Raw genomic sequence first — 16,720 nt, 5'->3', positions numbered from 1 at the left:
TAAGCAGACAGTGGGTGGTGCTTGCCACATTTTACAAACATTTCAGAGAAATTCCAGCTTGGCCTGTTTCACTCATTTAAATAATGGTCTTACATAGTTTCATTCTCTTTGCATTCAATCCTAGTGCCCTATATTAAAAGAGTGCAAAATTGGCGGTAAGGTGTCTATTCAGAATACTTGGACATTAAGATGCCATTCAAGTGACGAGTTCTGTCGTTGCTCAGGAATACCGACTTTTATGAAACCAATATGACAACCATCACTTATGATGACATGTCTTGAAAGGGAAGATGTTGTATCTTCTCCCCTGAGATTGAAATGAATCCAAAGCAGAACCTTAAACGCTCTTTAGATAAGGTAATCACATTAGTTCCAAATTAAATGGGCCATTTGATACTTACTCTTCCACTAAAAGCCCTCTTACTCTGCTCGAAGTATGGTTGACGTTCTGCACTTCAGAGGGCGCTTTGTGAAATGGCGTCTACCAAATAAGGGTCGATTGGGCCGATTCCTCTTTATTGAATTATAACGCGTTTGTGTTGTTTTCGGCTAATTCTATCAAAATCTTGTGTATGATTGGTAGAGCCGGCCAAAATTTGCACATAAATATGGCCTTCATTCACAGCAAATTTGCATCAAAAGTCACCTGAATTTGCACAAAAATTTGCAAATAAACTTGTCAAAATATAGTAGCTAAGATCTTGATCAGGGCGGCCGAGGGCCAAGCAATTACCATTAAGACCAGAGTCGGGACCGAAAATGCGCTTGATGTCGCTACCGCCGTTGATGCTCTGACCTTCGCGGCCGCCATGGCCGCCATAGAGTCCGAGAGGCAGGCCAGAACACGAGAAGTAGGCACTCCCGCAGCCAAGAGGGAGGAGTGACTTCACAATCAGCACGTGAAGCCCATTCCCTAATCAATAGTTTGGCAATATATATACATCTACAGTATTCCAAATTGCAGAAATACTAATATTCTTGGTCTGAAGTGGCTGAAATTACAAAATGAATTGCAGGAAATTGTCAAATATAATTTGTAGAAAATTCTGGGACATGCAAGTATTTTGCAAAATTTGCTCAATTTACAGGATGCCAGGTTTGGCCGGCCCTATACATAAGCTTGATCTTGCGTTGTAGAATTCATCTGTGGTAATATCATTCTTTTTCTTTTCATAATTCACAAGGATTTCTCTATGATCTCTATTAAAAGCCAAGCTTTTCATGTAGGAGAGTGTAGCACTCTCTTTTTTGTGCCTCCCACGACGCAACTAATATGAGAGGTTGAGGAAAACCAGCTGATGCATAACACCCCCTATAACTACTGATTAAGTTGGTTTATATCGCCTTTCTGAAGAAAAAGAAAATATCCAGCACTGTAATAGACGTATTCTTCATTTTTGGGCGAAAGAAGTAAACATCAGGCCTTCTCGACGACGTATTGTACACCTCCTGTAGACGGTCAAGGTTTCTGTCGATACCTTACAAACAAACATTCAGGCATGGAGCTTGAATCATCAAACTTTTGATGCACTTCGTCAGTCTGAGCTCCTTCATTTGAGACCATTTGGCTGTCTTTCTCTATGTTAAAGATCACTGATGGGGCCAGGAATCAATGGTGGGGGAAAGCCAGGGAGAAATGCCGGTTGTTAAAGGATCTGTCATTCATTATTCAATTCCGTTTTGTGGAGTTTTGCCAACCACTGCATCGATTTGTGCTATTTGACTTTTCAAACGGGAGCAACCTCCGCCAATCTCTTTGGCCGTAGCCACGAAAAGGGGCTTCAGCATTGATCTATCTGGGATGAAGAGAGTGACACTCATGAGACAAGCAGGCCAGCTCCAGCTTAAAGTTTCGACTTGGAAACCGAACGGAACGAAGCAACAAAATAGATCTGTCAAATGGAGGTCTCGAAAGGAGCCTGGTTGTGCTTCTGGAGATTTATTTCGTGGGGCGAGGAAGCTGACTACAAACTATCCTTGTTTGGCCTCTCGTATTAACTTACAACCTCTTAAGGCTCATCAAGTCTCCTCAAGGCTTTTCTCGTCCTCAGCCTCTTTTGGAGTCGCGTGGGACACCGGATTCAGAACGGTCGTTGGCGCCGCAATGGGCCGGGAAAGGAAAAGCGTACGAGAGAAAGTCTTTCGGATGGAAAGCTCGTATGTCCTGATACACAATGGTCGCTGTATCTGTCAAGATCTGAGTGTGGGACAAGTCCCCACTGACTCCTTTGCAGTCTTGGTGTCAGAAACGCTCCTTGGTCTGAAGATCCGAGACTGAGAGTGGTGTCCCAATACTTTAGCGTTATCTTTGGGGGATGGTCACACCATGAAACGTTATGGATTGCCCTTGATTATGTTAATAGTGCTCCTCACAACTCTTCGAGTCTGATCTGATCACCCCTTGCACCCCAATTGGCAGCCATGGCTCCTCCTCACACCATCTCCAAACGAGAAGCCAAAGAAGGTGGCCTCATGAAGCTGGAACATGCCATCGAAGATGACATGGCCAAGATTGCCACCCAGACCGGGATGAAGACATGGCAAGTGTTCGTCATCTTCTTGGTCGTTTTCCTCGGGGTCGCGGTTTTGGTGGGTTGGTGTGCTTGGCGATTCTTCCGCAAGCGAAGAAAGCCCAAGGACGAGGAGAAAAAGGCTGGCAAGAAGGACGATGAGGATGTCCTGGTGGAAAACGAGGAAGACGAGGCCAAGGAGGGTGCTGAACTCACGGGCAAGAAGCATGAAATCGAGTATTTGGGCAAGATCCAATACGAGCTCAAGTACGACTTTAACACTCAAACACTCGTGGTGAAGGTCATCCAAGGCACTGAGCTCCCAGCTATGGATATGGGTGGTGTGAGCGATCCCTACGTCAAAGTCTACTTGATCCCTGAGAGCAAAGGCCAAAAGAGGTTCGAGACTAAAGTCCATAGGAAGACACTGAATCCGTTTTTCAACCAATCGTTCGAGTTTAAGAACCTGCCTTATGCCGAGACCTTTGACAAGACCCTGATCTTCTCCGTTTTTGACTACGATAGATTCTCGAAACACGATCAAATTGGAGAGGTGAGCTTTAATCACGTTCGGCAATTGGACCTGCTTCACTGGTCAGAGTACTGTACGTAGAGTGAGTGCACTAGTATCTTGCCTCTTGGTGCGTTATCATCTTAAGAGGGCTCTTAGGATTGTTCCGCTTTTCGCAAGATCCTTGCTCGCTTATCTTACATGCATCATTGATGAATTGCTGACACGCTACCTTCGTGGCCTTTGGAATACCGTGGAACATGCGTACGCTAGAGAATGTACTGTATTGATGATAATTACCGATCACTCGAGCGGTTCAGCAATTAGTTTTTAGATGTTAATGCGTTCCCATTCTCATGAGACGCTCAATATCTCGGAGATAATTTCATGTCCTCTCGAATTTCGTTAGCGATCATTTATCTTGTCAAGTAGTTCAATACCAAAGCCAACAATTGTCTAACCAAGTTATCTTCGTTGTGGCACGAAGTAAAAAAAGAAGAAAAATGATTAAGTGAGCTAGACCTTTTTGTGAGCTATTGCGTAATCTATTGTACATACGATCTACGAACTGTTTAGGGCTTCACCTGAGGACTGTTCAACTAGCCTTGAATAAGGTCGCATTAGAAAGGCTTCCCTGTAACTGAAACAACCAAGCACACTGTGGGTCGATCCACAATGATTCCCACTTTCAAAATTAGGGCTCTCAATGTTCACTTGAAATGTACGTATATTGGACCGTGAACCTGAGAAACGCTCTCACACTCCCCAATTTCTCGATGTTCCCACTTCCCAAGTCAGTTTTGACAAAAGGAACAATGAAAAATGGATTCGAACACTCGTTACTTATACGAGAGCTGGAGCCAAACGCATCAAAATGGAAGAATGATCACCTAATCCAATGGATGCCGTTGGTTGCTCTTGGTTTGGTGAAGAAGGCTGGGGGGGGATTTGACGAGAGTTATTGGAGAAATTGGAGAAATGCAATGGAATGAAAGAAACCAAGTAAGCATGTCGGTTCCATTTCCAAGGAATCAATTTTGACAACTGATCTGGGGTTGGAATAACTGAATTTCAAAGGAGCGACTTTCCACCAGAAGGTTGAGCATTCCATTTCGGATTCAAGGCCGCCAACTTGCCACAATGACACAATGTCTTCCAAGAGTTTTTTTTCTGTAAAGAAAATGAAAACGTTATTACTTTAGAGGAAGTTTCATCCAGAAAGCTCATCAAAAGACGAAGGTGACAAAAGCCATTTGATGTGCTCTACTGGCTTCTAAAGATTATTCCAAGTCTTAAGGAAATCTCATTTGAGGCATTGGGAACAAAAACCACTTTCTCGCTTACCTTCCAAAACGATAATGGGTATGCTTGCAAGAGCGTGGCTGAATTAGACTTTCAAATCTTTTTGTCTTCGTGTATTCCAGGTGAAAATTCCCTTGTGCCAAGTCGATCTGGCCCAAACCATCAACGAATGGAAAGACATTCAATCCCACAAAGAAGATGACGAGTATTTCGGGGACGTGTGCTTCTCTCTTCGTTATGTGCCAACTTCCGGGAAACTCACGGTGGGAATTTTGGAATGTCGACGACTCAAAAAGATGGACATCACCGGAGCGTCAGGTATGTGAACTGGTGCCTTTTTTATGAACGGTATTCTCTTCGATTTTGAGTCAGAGGATGCCATGATTTTTTTTCTGCTTTTTCTTCAGATCCGTATGTGAAAATTAAGCTGTTGGATTCCAAAGGAAAACGGATCGGAAAGAAAAAGAAGACAACGGTCAAAAATGCCAACTTAAACCCATATTACAATGAGTCATTTGTGTTCATGGTGGAGCAAAGTAAGTGGTTGATTCGAGGTTGCAAATCTGTTCAAGGGTTTTCCCACATTGTGACATTTACCATTGAAGTAGTCTTTCTAATGCCTACGGGCAAGAAGTTGAGCAATGGAAAACAAATTATCGATTTTGACAATGGAATCCATCCCTGCATCATTTTGTAGACATTAAGGTAAAACTTTTTCACGAACGATGCGAAACAAGGCCTTCATTGCAAATTTACCTTTGTAGAATTCAGTTAACAGTACAAGGATCATCCAGTTTTAGAGATCCCCAAGGAAAATATTCACAAATTTTCATTATCCCCTTATCGAGTTGAATACTTGTAATAACTCAAGTCGATATTTCCCAGAGTCGTCGTTCCATTTAGATTTTCCGTACATATCAAAAAACTTTTTCTTGGTGATTGACTAAACTGCCTATGGAACCCCTAAAGTACGACGTCACCATAGCTGTTTCATTCCACACCAAAAAGCCAATACCTCTTGAGCATCAGCCAGACCTTAGTTCAAAGTTCCTTTCCCCCATTCCAGTTCCAAATAGTGTCATCAAGTCCTCTCCTCAAGTCCAATAACATCATCAACTTTGATAAAAGCAGAAGACTTGGCCTTTGTGTTTGGTTCTCGAGGACTAGGCCTGACCTCTGTGAGTCTCACTGGAAACCACGTAAACTACAAAGTGACTTGGACAACAAAGTCGAAAGTGGCCTTTATCAAAAGAAAGTGTGGGTAGGCACTTTGGGGCCGTGAAATCTTGGGTAGCTGAGGTAACTCAAGCAGTCGGCGTCAAGTGGGCAAGCATGTTTGAGAAGGACTCACCAAGACAAACGGGAATCATCAATATATGTGTGCGTACACTTGTGCCTCTGCTGTATTGTACACGTATAGTATCTGAGTGAGTTGGTGCTCAGGCTTCTTCACATCGGTAACGATGTCCCTCATGAATATTCAATCACAAGTTCTTGTGTTGAAGGCTTCCCGAGAGGGTTGGCTACCTTGCGTTACATTCACGCTTCCTTTGCTTTTTGATCATAGAGGTATACTGGGACTGGGACAGTACCTACGGTGGGCATTCATGTGTTTCAGTCTTGGGTGAAAAGGACGAATCCGCTGATCTTGCAATCATTTCTTTTGTTTGTCTGACCCTTTGTTCTTTAAAGGCAATAACACTTTTTACTTTCGACTTTCGCTTTACGATGACTCGAGAGATATCTTTCCTTGGACTAGCCCTGTGCCTCACATTGATAAATGATCATGGAAAGTCTTCAACTCATTGAGTGACCGCAAAATGGAAACCAAGGCATTGTTCCACCATTTCATTGTCTTATCAGCAGAGCGAGGGACACACTCGTTGAAGACATGCAACTAATTCTGATAAGGCAATCCACCTTCACGAAATCCGGGGCCACGAAGGCCACGAAGGGTCAGCCAATTGGAAAAGAAAGTATCTCTTTGGGGATTTTTAGATTGTCGATATATGTTTCAGTCGTACTCAATCAATCAAAGCAAGCCAATATGACAGCATCCGAGTCAAACTTGGAAATCCGACTATGTTCCATAGTAATAACTGGACCAAAGTTGGGCTCTCAACCAAACCCCAAAATTGGAATTGGGGTGCGATTAATCAAATGTCAATGTAAAAAACGCATGACCTCATGCTCTAATTTCTACGGGAATAGAAGAAACCCGAGACAGTGATTCGCTCATATCTTCAGGTCTCGTAAAGGTAGGCTCTCCTTTAAGCCAATCTAATGACTGTGGTAAAAGAATTCAAATCAGTCTGAAGTGGGACACGTTTGAAAAATTTAAATGGAACCGTGCCAGGCTTCCAACAGCCACCACTCGATTAAAGCGTACAACTAGGAGGTGGAATGGGGATTTATGTTAATTTCTTGCCGTCATATTCAAGCTCAAGGAGTCTCACGATGAAGTTCCAAATCATTATTGCCTGGCCAGAAGGAGGTCCTTTTCTTTCAATCTTCGGAGGATTTGCAATAATTGTGCGCTCAATTCACAGACACGAGCGTCCGAAGGCGGCCTCAAGGGGCTTGTGGTCCCAGAGCCTTCAAAATCGAAATAAGTTCTTCCATTCATTCATTTAAAGCGTCGCATGCACCTCCAGGGAGAATAGATAGCCCTCAACATGGGTGTTCTCTTTGGGCCAGAATTGGATTTCCTTTTTCCCTCGTCTCTGTTATTTGAATTGTCTCTGTACATCCATTCAGATCTCCATGCATGCATATAGATTGGATTAAGATGCCCAGAAAATACCGTTGATACAACTTTGAGGACATTGAATCAGGAACGGAAAGATCCTCTCATTCCAAGTGCCGACATTTGTTCCTCCTTTAACAAGACTTCTCCCGTACAAGTTTTGGGACCGAACGGAACAAGGACCATATAGTCTACATAAGTACCAACAATAGAGAAAGGGGAAGATTGCTCTTGGTGTTCACGACTCGGATTTCAAGAACATACCTGCATCCGACTTAAGCTCTCATATCCATTCTTAGGGATTGGTAAGGGCTTTGTTTAAACCTGATCTCCCTTCGTTTTGTAGGTATGCTCAGGAAAGTCAATTTGGAGATTACTGTGCTTGATTATGACCGCATTGGTGGATCGGATGCCATTGGAAGGGTGTTGCTGGGTTACAATCGCAAAAAACTGGAGAAGAAACATTGGGTGGAGATGGTGGACAACCCTCGGAGACCCGTTATTCATTGGCACGTCCTTCAGGTATGATGGAGAAGATAGGAAGTCAATGTTGAGGCACCTCGTCTCGTCAAAAAAAAATCGTTTCCTTCGGATTTATTGTAAGATCTTTTGAACGATGGTGGGCTATGATGAGGATCTTGCTAGATCAATCTAATGGATGGCTGAACAAGTACAGAAATAAGGGGTCTTCTTTCTTGTGAGAAGGAAGGAAGGAAGGGGATTTCTGTTCCACCTTCCCAACGACTTGAGGACCATTGATTAAGTAGTTGAGGTTCTTACGAGCCTAATGACGTTCATTGCTCATTCTCGTGGCACAATTTGGTCCAAGTAAATGAAGGAGTACTTGAGCCAACCATTGAAGGACACAAGAGACATTTTTGTAACGACAAAGTATTCGAACTTAGAGTTTCTGCTTTATTAACCACTGCTTTTGATTTTTTTTAACTCTTTATGTTCTGTGCCACCCTCTTGTAAATGCAACCCCGTCATTTTTTTCAATTGAATCGGACACAATCAGGAAAAAATCTGGTTGGCAATTGAGATAGTTACAATGCAAGGTTATGCGATGAAAGCGCTGACGAATTAAGATTTAATTGCTTAAGAGCTATGTTCTTTTGTGATGTCTTTCAGGATCCGGAACCTGGTGAAGAAGAGGAAGACGAGAAAAAGAAGAAAGACAAAGATGGGAAGAAGAAAGACGGAAAAGACGCCAAAGATTCAAAGGACGTAAAGCCGGCGGAGGATTCCAAGAAAGAGAAGGAAAAGGATAAGAAATAGGAGAGATAGTCGGCAAATGTGCCCATACGTGTTTTAGCAGATCCTCTGAAAATCAGTCTCCACCGATCAACGCCCACGGCAAACTCAATTATGGCATGAATAGAACAAGAATAATGCTGAACCTTTTGAATCGATTCATTCATGTCCATTGATGCTGGGACGAATTCCGGAGATTGGCCGAACGAGAATCACGACCAACTAGGTAGACTCAAGATGATTGCTTTTGCCATCACTACCTTGATAAATCGTAATTGATCATCGATAGAAGAGCCCTTTCCAAGCAGAACACCCAAACACGTTATTGTTACTATGTTTATCTGTAAACCCAAAACAAACATCGCCTAATCGTGACTTAAAATATATAGACGCTCTCAATTAGCCGGCAGGCAAATGGGTCAAAACATAACCATGTAGCATTTATTATTCTCCCTCATTGAGGTCAAAACCAAAAAATGATTACATACCAAATGAACTCGATGAATGAGGCTTATTGAAGATTGTGTGGAAAGTGCTGCGTGAAGGATATTGAACAAATGTAACACAATATGAAAACAGAAATGCTCACCTGCTTTGATCATTTTTAGGGCAGCAGTAACGAAATTACAAGTGGAAAAATAACAGCAATTCCTTGTTATTGAGAAGAAGACAGTGGAATCCTGTTCCATCTTAAAATGGTGAAATAAGGAGTAGAACATCAAAAACAAAACAAAAATTACTCGTTACTCGTTCCTTTACTTCGTTTCTCGTGAGGAGCAATAGAAAGACACTTGAAGCTATTGGAGCAATTGTCACAAATGCCCAATGCCCAATGCCGAAACAGTATATCATGCTTCTTAGCTTTTCACATTTCCATAGATCTCTAATATGTTCAGGGCTTGAGTAACAACATAACTTTTTGAGTAACGTTACCGGAAACATATTTGCACAAGTAACGGCATCGGCAACGGAACGGTTTTTCAGCTCTACAATTGCCGTTGCTTTCTGTTTTCGGTACATAAGAAGTCAAGAAACGGGGAAGATTGCCTACAAAAATGTAAAATTATGAATTTAAATGGACAAGCTTATGAGCGCATTTTTACAGTGACAGTGTCAAAGTAAAAAAGTGAGGAAAATATCTTGTAAAGGAACAGGAAGGAAGGCTGGAAAAATATGAAAAGGGATATACAATACATGTTGTGACACAGCCTGCAATTTTAGAACGCTTCCCTTAGTGTGTGTTAACCTTTTTCAAACCATGTACAGAAAGATTAAAAAAAATGCTCGTTGATATGTTTCGTAAAAGTGAAAAAATATTAGTACCAAAGAACCTTTAAATCCTTGCATTCTTGTCCCTTGTATCCTCGTATATTCGTTGATTGTTTCAAGTCTTATTTACTAAAAGTTTAATTAAGAAAATGAAAAACCGTTCTCCAAAAGTAACGGCATCGGCAACGTCAAAGTATCGCCGTTTTTGAGAAGTTACGGTGACAATAACGGTTCAAACCTTGGATGTCAATGTCATACCCAGTATGTTATCATTTCACTATCGAATTACTGTAGCTTACTGGAGAGTATCACCACGAAAGCTCTTAATATTGAACTGTTAATGGTACTCTTTTGGTATATACTCGTAGCTATGTTACCGTCAACTAGCATTACTCTCTCATCGAATCTCTCCGTCTCCCAATTTTTGTTAGGGTTCTAATCTTGAACTTGAACAGAACGGATGTGCACTTCTCTCTCGGCGGATTGATTATTGTACATTCAGATCTAGGGGGATTTCTTAATTATGACTTTATCTCAAATGACTTATGATTTTGAGCAATAATATTGTATATGATACATATAGATTTCAGTTTTTGAATGCTTTGCGCCCACCGTATACTGGTAGAGGGAGGCTTTGCTCCCTACTTGCCGCCCTGGTGATATAAAAAGAGTTAAGGATTTGTCTTTCAAAAAATCTTTTATGGATAAACTTGTGGTAAATGGAAAATGTTTGAAAGACTTATTTTGCTTTTAGAACCCTCAATGAGCTATTTTTGAAATACAAGATAAGTTTCAAGGAGATATTCCTTTTCATTTGTAGTTTTAAAGTTTCTTTTTTTGGGGCTCTATTGGAAACTTTTGTCCACTGGACAAAACTGTCCAAAAACAAAATGCCCACCCTGTTCGATCCGAATTGAGTTTTTTGAAATCCGACTCCGAGACTTTTTTTTCCAATCTGACCGAATCTGAATCCGAAAACGAGAGATTTTTGTTTAATCCGATTAAAATCCGAAATATTTTGCTAAATCTGATCCAAATCTAAATCCGAACGAAATGCTCAATCCGACCAAATCCGAATCTGAGATTTTCTTTCCGCATCCAAATACGAAACTGCATATTTCCAGGTTTTTTTGGTTTGGATTTTTAACGGGCTTTTCTAACCGATACAGGGAATGTATTCCCCAGTACTACTAAAATGAAAGGTTATAATTCGTCTATTTATTACCTTTCAATCTTTATTTGGAATGCCATCTAAAATCTTGCCCAAGTCTGACTTGAAAGATGCAACCGGATTAACAAGACCTACGTATTCCCTACCAATATTTGAGGGAACCAAATTAAACAATGAGGGAGCCCGAGCAAGAAGAGAAGTAGACTTCATTGTTCGAACTAGTCTGGATTTTCGAGGGCTTGAAGGTGCGCTCAAAACGCACATTAAGCCTCTGCGGTCACTAGAATTGACCCTAAACCCTGGGTTGGGACAAAGCTCATGGATACTTTTGAAAACGTACAATATCAAATACCTTTCGTACCTTCTCTGAACACTGTACAGTCCCAACTTTTCTAGTCTCTCCCAGTACGAGAGCTCTCTCAATCCTGTGATGTTCCTAGTGAAATATCTTTGGACTTGCTCGACATTTTGCAAACCTGCTGAACTCATCGGAGCCCAAATGGGTGAAGTATATTCGAGATGTGGCTGAACAATCGACTTGTGCAGAGTTTGCATCGTGATGCTATCTCTGGACTTAAACGTGCGATATATCCAACCACACATTTGAAAAGCATTACCCACCTTCAACTGCATATGCTCATCGAACTTTCCATTATTTTGGAGGAATACACCTAAATCTTTCATAGATGAGACCTGCTCAATATCTTTACCTCCATTATCTACGAGTGGAGTATTTGAAGGAGTTGACCCAAACGTCATTGAGCGGAATTTCATTCCGTTCAGGACCGTATGTATTACTCTCACACGGTATTCAAAAAGCCCTATCAAGTTTCCAGAGAAATTCCCAAACACAAATTGGCATTTTTCTACCTCAAGAAGTCATAGGGAACAACTTTAATTTTATTGTTTTATGGAATTCTAGTCCACATAAAAAACTTACATACCTAAAAACATTATAAAAACTAAGATTTTCAAAAACCTACTCAATGTAAATTAGAAGCACACTTAGTTAGCTCTTGAATGTAATTTACGATATCATCTATTTCACCGCTACTTAATTACATCGAATTTAGTGGCCCAAATTTCATCGCTTTTAGCCCCAAAATGCCCCGGTTATATGTTAATTCAATTTCCCAAAGATATAATGTCGATTTTCACTATCGCAAAAATGAAAGATTGTTTTTCCATTTCTTGCATAATTTCAAATTAAGTTAAAACCTTGTACAACCATATCTAAAACCCTCAAAAAGCAGATTTTTGAAAATTCATTTCTAAAAGCGTCCAAGGTACATTTAGTTGAGTGGTCACTGAAAATTTCATAAAGTATCAATGAAGCCTTAAAGAAGCTATCTTCAATCAGTTTCAACAAAGTCTTCAAGAAACAACAAAATCTATAACTTTGTCTGTTGTATGTACCGTCTTCAGAATTCAAGTGAATGCATAACTAAGTGTACACATGATGATTGTAAAACATTGTATTTTCAAAGATTACACCTTTAGTGTGTTTTAAGTGACATTATATAGCATTTTTAGCTATTGTGAGACTATGTAAGTAGAGGAAAAATATTCTTTTGTATTTGTGATATTGAAAATAGATATTAATTCTTTCGGAAATTGAATTAACATTTAACCGGGGCATTTTGGGGCTAAAAACGATGAAATTTGGGCCACTAAATTCCATGTAACTAAGAAGCGGTGAAACAGATGATATCATAATTTATATTTAAGAGGTAACTAAATGTGCTCCCAACTTACATTGAGTAGGTTTTTGAAAATTTTGGTTTTTATAATGTTTTTAGGTATGTAAGTTTTTGATGTGGGCTAGAATTTCATAAACCAATAAAATCAAAATTGTTCCCCATGATTTTCTGAGGGAGAAAAATGCCATGATGTGCTTGGAAATTTCCATCAAAACTTTAAAGGGTATTTTTACCACTGTGCTCACTTACCCATGAGTAGATTCGATCCAAGTGCAAGGCTACTGGAATCTTGGCCAATCCTACCAGACCCTAACTTTGTATCGTCAGCATAAGAAGAGAGACTGGCATTAATACTAAGCTTTTGAAGCGGGGCAACGAATATTATAAAAAGGAGGGGCCCTAAGATGGAACCCGGGAGAACACCTAATTTCACATCATCTATGTCACTAAGGAATCCCTCAACCTTAACAATTTGCTTCCTATCATGAATGAAGCTTCTTATCCAATGGAGAACGTTGCATTGGATCCACATGTCATGAAAAATATTCAACAAAAAGCCATGATCTAATTTACCAAAGGCTTTGGCAAAATCAAGATAAACAACATCAACTGACTCGTATCTTTCCAGTCCCTCAATGACCTGCTCTAAAATGCTCAATCAGTTGGGTAATTGTGCTAAAATGTGCTCGGAACCCGTGCTGGCTAGGAGGAACGACTTCATTGACATCAAGAATTTCACCAAGCTTGGACTTCTTGATCTTCTCAAACACCTTCACAATATTCGAAGTGAGAGAATTTGGCCTATACTGAAGTTAGTTGGGAGCGACTTATCTCCCCGTTTAAAAATTGGTACAATGTGAGATACTTAACTTTAGTGAAGATGGAAACTTGTCCTGATCCAAGATGCAACGCATCAAGTACGAGAAAACAGGAGCAAAAACCAGTGAGCATCTCATCAGAAACTGAGATTTCACACCATCAGGACCAGGAGAACTTGAAAGCCTCAAGTCCCTGATGGCCGCTAAAGCATCTTGATCTTGAACTATGAGATCATCAAATTGCTCAATTTGATTAACATCATCAATCTCAGCAGACTCGTCATTAGAACTATGATCTGTTGCTTATAAACTCAGTGGTGTTGAAAACACACTAGAGAACTAGCGTCCAGGCATGTATGCCATAACCTCTACGTTGCTTATGGGGACGTTTAGGCAAGCTCTGGCAGGTTCATTTGTTTGCTGGTACCAGAGTCAATGATGCAAGTTTGGGGCTTCAAACACGTTTTTGAGAAGCTGACCCTTCTTTCGCATTGCTATATGAGGAAAGGTCAGCTTTGATAAACCAGTTTGAAACGCCAATTTTGCATCACTGGCATTGACAGGCAAGTTTGTTTGCTGGCACCAGCGCTTGCCCACAGATCATATACATGCTCATTTAGTAGGGTTTTGCAACACAACTCGCTCAAAATCATTCGATTATTGACAATTCAATGGACGAATGGTGCGACTTGACTGTAATGTTTGTCTTAGTTCTGTCTCCCTAAAATGCCCAAAATCAGGGTGCGGACCACATATTTCCTTGACTTTCCTTTACTTGACATCCCCTTAAACCTCAAAAGCCCCAACAGGGTTTTTCATCTTTCTCTTAGAGTTAGCATAAGATAAAAAAGCCTTGATGGAGGCCTTCATCTTCAAATTGCGCCCAAACTTTTTGGAGACTACCCACAATTACTGGATTCGAACTGTTCTTGAGCCTTTTTTGCTAGTTTGCAGCTCTTATTGAACAAAGTCTTCCTATATTTTAGAATTTTTCTGTGTCCCACCTTTCAGAACACATTCAGAGAGCATTAGATTGGAGCAAACTTCCTCAAAAACGGAAACTGATTTATCAACGGCTGCATCTATTGACGATTCCTGTTTCAGAATAGAAATCAGATCCAGGTCTTCTAATCTTTCTATAATCAACGGCCAATGTTCATCTTTGAACTTGAACTTAGCCAGACCGACCTTTTTGGCCGGTCTTACTCTAGAGCACGCCGGCTTTTGAGTTATGGTCGACACTATCTCAAGAACATGATGATCTGACAGATTACTAGGTGTCACATGGACATACTGGATCAGATCAAGGTCATTGGAAAAGACCAAATCCAGAACGTTATTACCTCTGGTGGCTACACCCACATCGCAAGATCGCAAACTCTTCCAGCTTTTCGAACGACTAAGATGCCGATTTCGAAATGGGAATATACCCATCAGGACTAACCTCCCACTCTACAACGCTAGCCGGAAAATTAAAGCCCCCTACAAAGAAAACCTTCGAGCAAACTGACAAATCCAACTCATTTCCTATGAATTTGAGAGCTGACAAGAACGAGCTTATTGAACAAGAGGGGATATTGTTACAATGGACAAATCAAGACCTTGGAAGTGACAAATTAACACCTCTACTTCCCCATTAAACATTTTTACATGACTAATGCGCAGGTCATTTCTAACATATAGACATACGCCCCCATGCGGAAAAATGGGATTGTCAGGGCGTACTCTATCACATCGAACTAAATTGAAACCAGCCATTGCTACCTCTTCATCTAAGACCCCTGGTCGAAGCCAGGTTTCTGTCATGGAAATGAACGAGACCTGCCTATCTAAAGCTAGTTCCTCAAGAACCTTGATCTTTGTGCTATCTTTTTTGGAAATAAGACAATGCACATTCAAATAAAGCCCAGCCCTTTTATGGGCAGATAGCCCTTCGATGGACTAGAGCTATCAAATCTATGACTAGGCTCTCTAACCTTAAAAAATCCTGTTTTTGGACAAAACTAACCTTAGGTGGAGGATAAGAGAACCTTTGAGGAGAGGGTAAAAGGGGAGAAGAAGGAGAAGGAACTCTGGCCGCCACCTGAGCATACGATCTAAAAGATGCGTGGGGCTCATGGCGACCAGAGGGGGGCTTAGGGCTACAAAGTTTGGGCAGAAGAGAGGTTAAAGGAATTGAGGGTGAGATTGTAGTAGTGGGAGGAGAACAAGGGGAGGGAAATAGCGAAGGAGAGAGGAAAGGGGTGGGGTAAGTCTGTTGAGAGACTTGACAATGAGGTTGAGGCAACTGTTGTCTCTCCCTCCTAGTGGTGAGATGGTGAGATGGGCCTTTTTGCATTTGAAATTGAGGCATACCTTGTGCCTCAAAGATCTCATGCACATGAATGGGTGGAAAAAGCAACACCCCTGTTTGGAACAGCCCTTCTCATTGAATTTGAGAAGGCCAAACTCTCTAAGTTTGGGACACCATTTTGGGTGAGCCAGTTTACACCCTTTGCCTGTCTTTTTGTATCTCTGTCGTTTATGGACATCGCAAATCACAAGAGCAGTCTTTACTATGCTCCCACTCTTTCTGACCTCTGTGACCTCTTTGACTACAAGGGGCATTTCTGTCAAATCAAGAGTGTCAGTGCCTGTGTCCCTTTTGCCTACACTTGACTGGTTTATCCCAGTCAAGTAGTGGCTGGGTGTGACCAACCCAAGCTATTAAAGGTTCCATAATGAAACGCTTATTGATAGCGCTGACATAAAAGAGCTTACTGAACAAGAGGGGGGCCTATACCTTGTCACAAAACAAATCAAGCCCTCGGATATGACAAACTAAGACCTCTACTTCTCCATTCGAAATTTGCACATGACTAATGTGCAAATCATTCCTAACATATAGGCATACACCCCTATGTGGGAATATGGGATTATCAGGGCGTATCCTATCACAACGAACTAACTTAGAACCAAGTATGGTTAGTTCTTCATCTATGACCCCTGGCCGAAGCCTGGTTTCTGTTCTAGAGATGAATGAAATTTCTCTCTCAACGGCTAGTTCTTCTAAGGTCTTAACGTTCGCGTTGTCTCTTTTAGAAATCAGACAATGCACGTTCAAATATAGCCCCTTTACTGGCCTCCTTTTTTTCGCGGACTTCCTTACCGCTACCGGGATTATAATCCCAGCAGTTCAAGACGAGAAGATTCTTCATTTTACTTGACTTTTATTTATGTATATTATTTGATCGATCAACGAATTGGAGTTGGCTGATCTGGCTTGGCTAATCCTTGAATATAAGGTTGATCAGGAATTTCAGTCAAAAACTTGTCCAAGTCTGACTTAAATCTTGCTACTGGATCAACCCCTACATAAACCTTACGAATATTTGAGGGCAGCAAATTGAACAATGAAGGAGCCCGAGAAAGAAGAGAGTTGGACTTCATTGTTTTAACT

At 41.1% G+C, this 16,720-nt stretch overlaps 1 protein-coding gene across 1 annotated transcript; it reads left to right on the top strand.

The window, feature by feature from the left end:
- Nucleotides 1–2,112: 2,112 nt before the first annotated feature.
- On the top strand, nt 2,113–8,871 carry LOC131888859 (synaptotagmin 1-like). Its single transcript, XM_059237803.1, has 5 exons — nt 2,113–3,063; nt 4,446–4,641; nt 4,731–4,859; nt 7,416–7,591; nt 8,201–8,871. Exons 1-5 carry the CDS (start codon nt 2,422–2,424, stop codon nt 8,345–8,347), a joined length of 1,290 nt encoding a protein of 429 aa, XP_059093786.1. The 5' UTR covers nt 2,113–2,421; the 3' UTR covers nt 8,348–8,871.
- Nucleotides 8,872–16,720: the final 7,849 nt, after the last annotated feature.

This window comes from Tigriopus californicus, chromosome 10, assembly GCF_007210705.1.
Source record: "Tigriopus californicus strain San Diego chromosome 10, Tcal_SD_v2.1, whole genome shotgun sequence".
NCBI lineage: Eukaryota > Metazoa > Arthropoda > Copepoda > Harpacticoida > Harpacticidae > Tigriopus > Tigriopus californicus.
The sequence above is the reverse complement of the archived record's forward strand: the minus strand, read 5'-3'. Positions and strand labels throughout refer to the sequence as shown.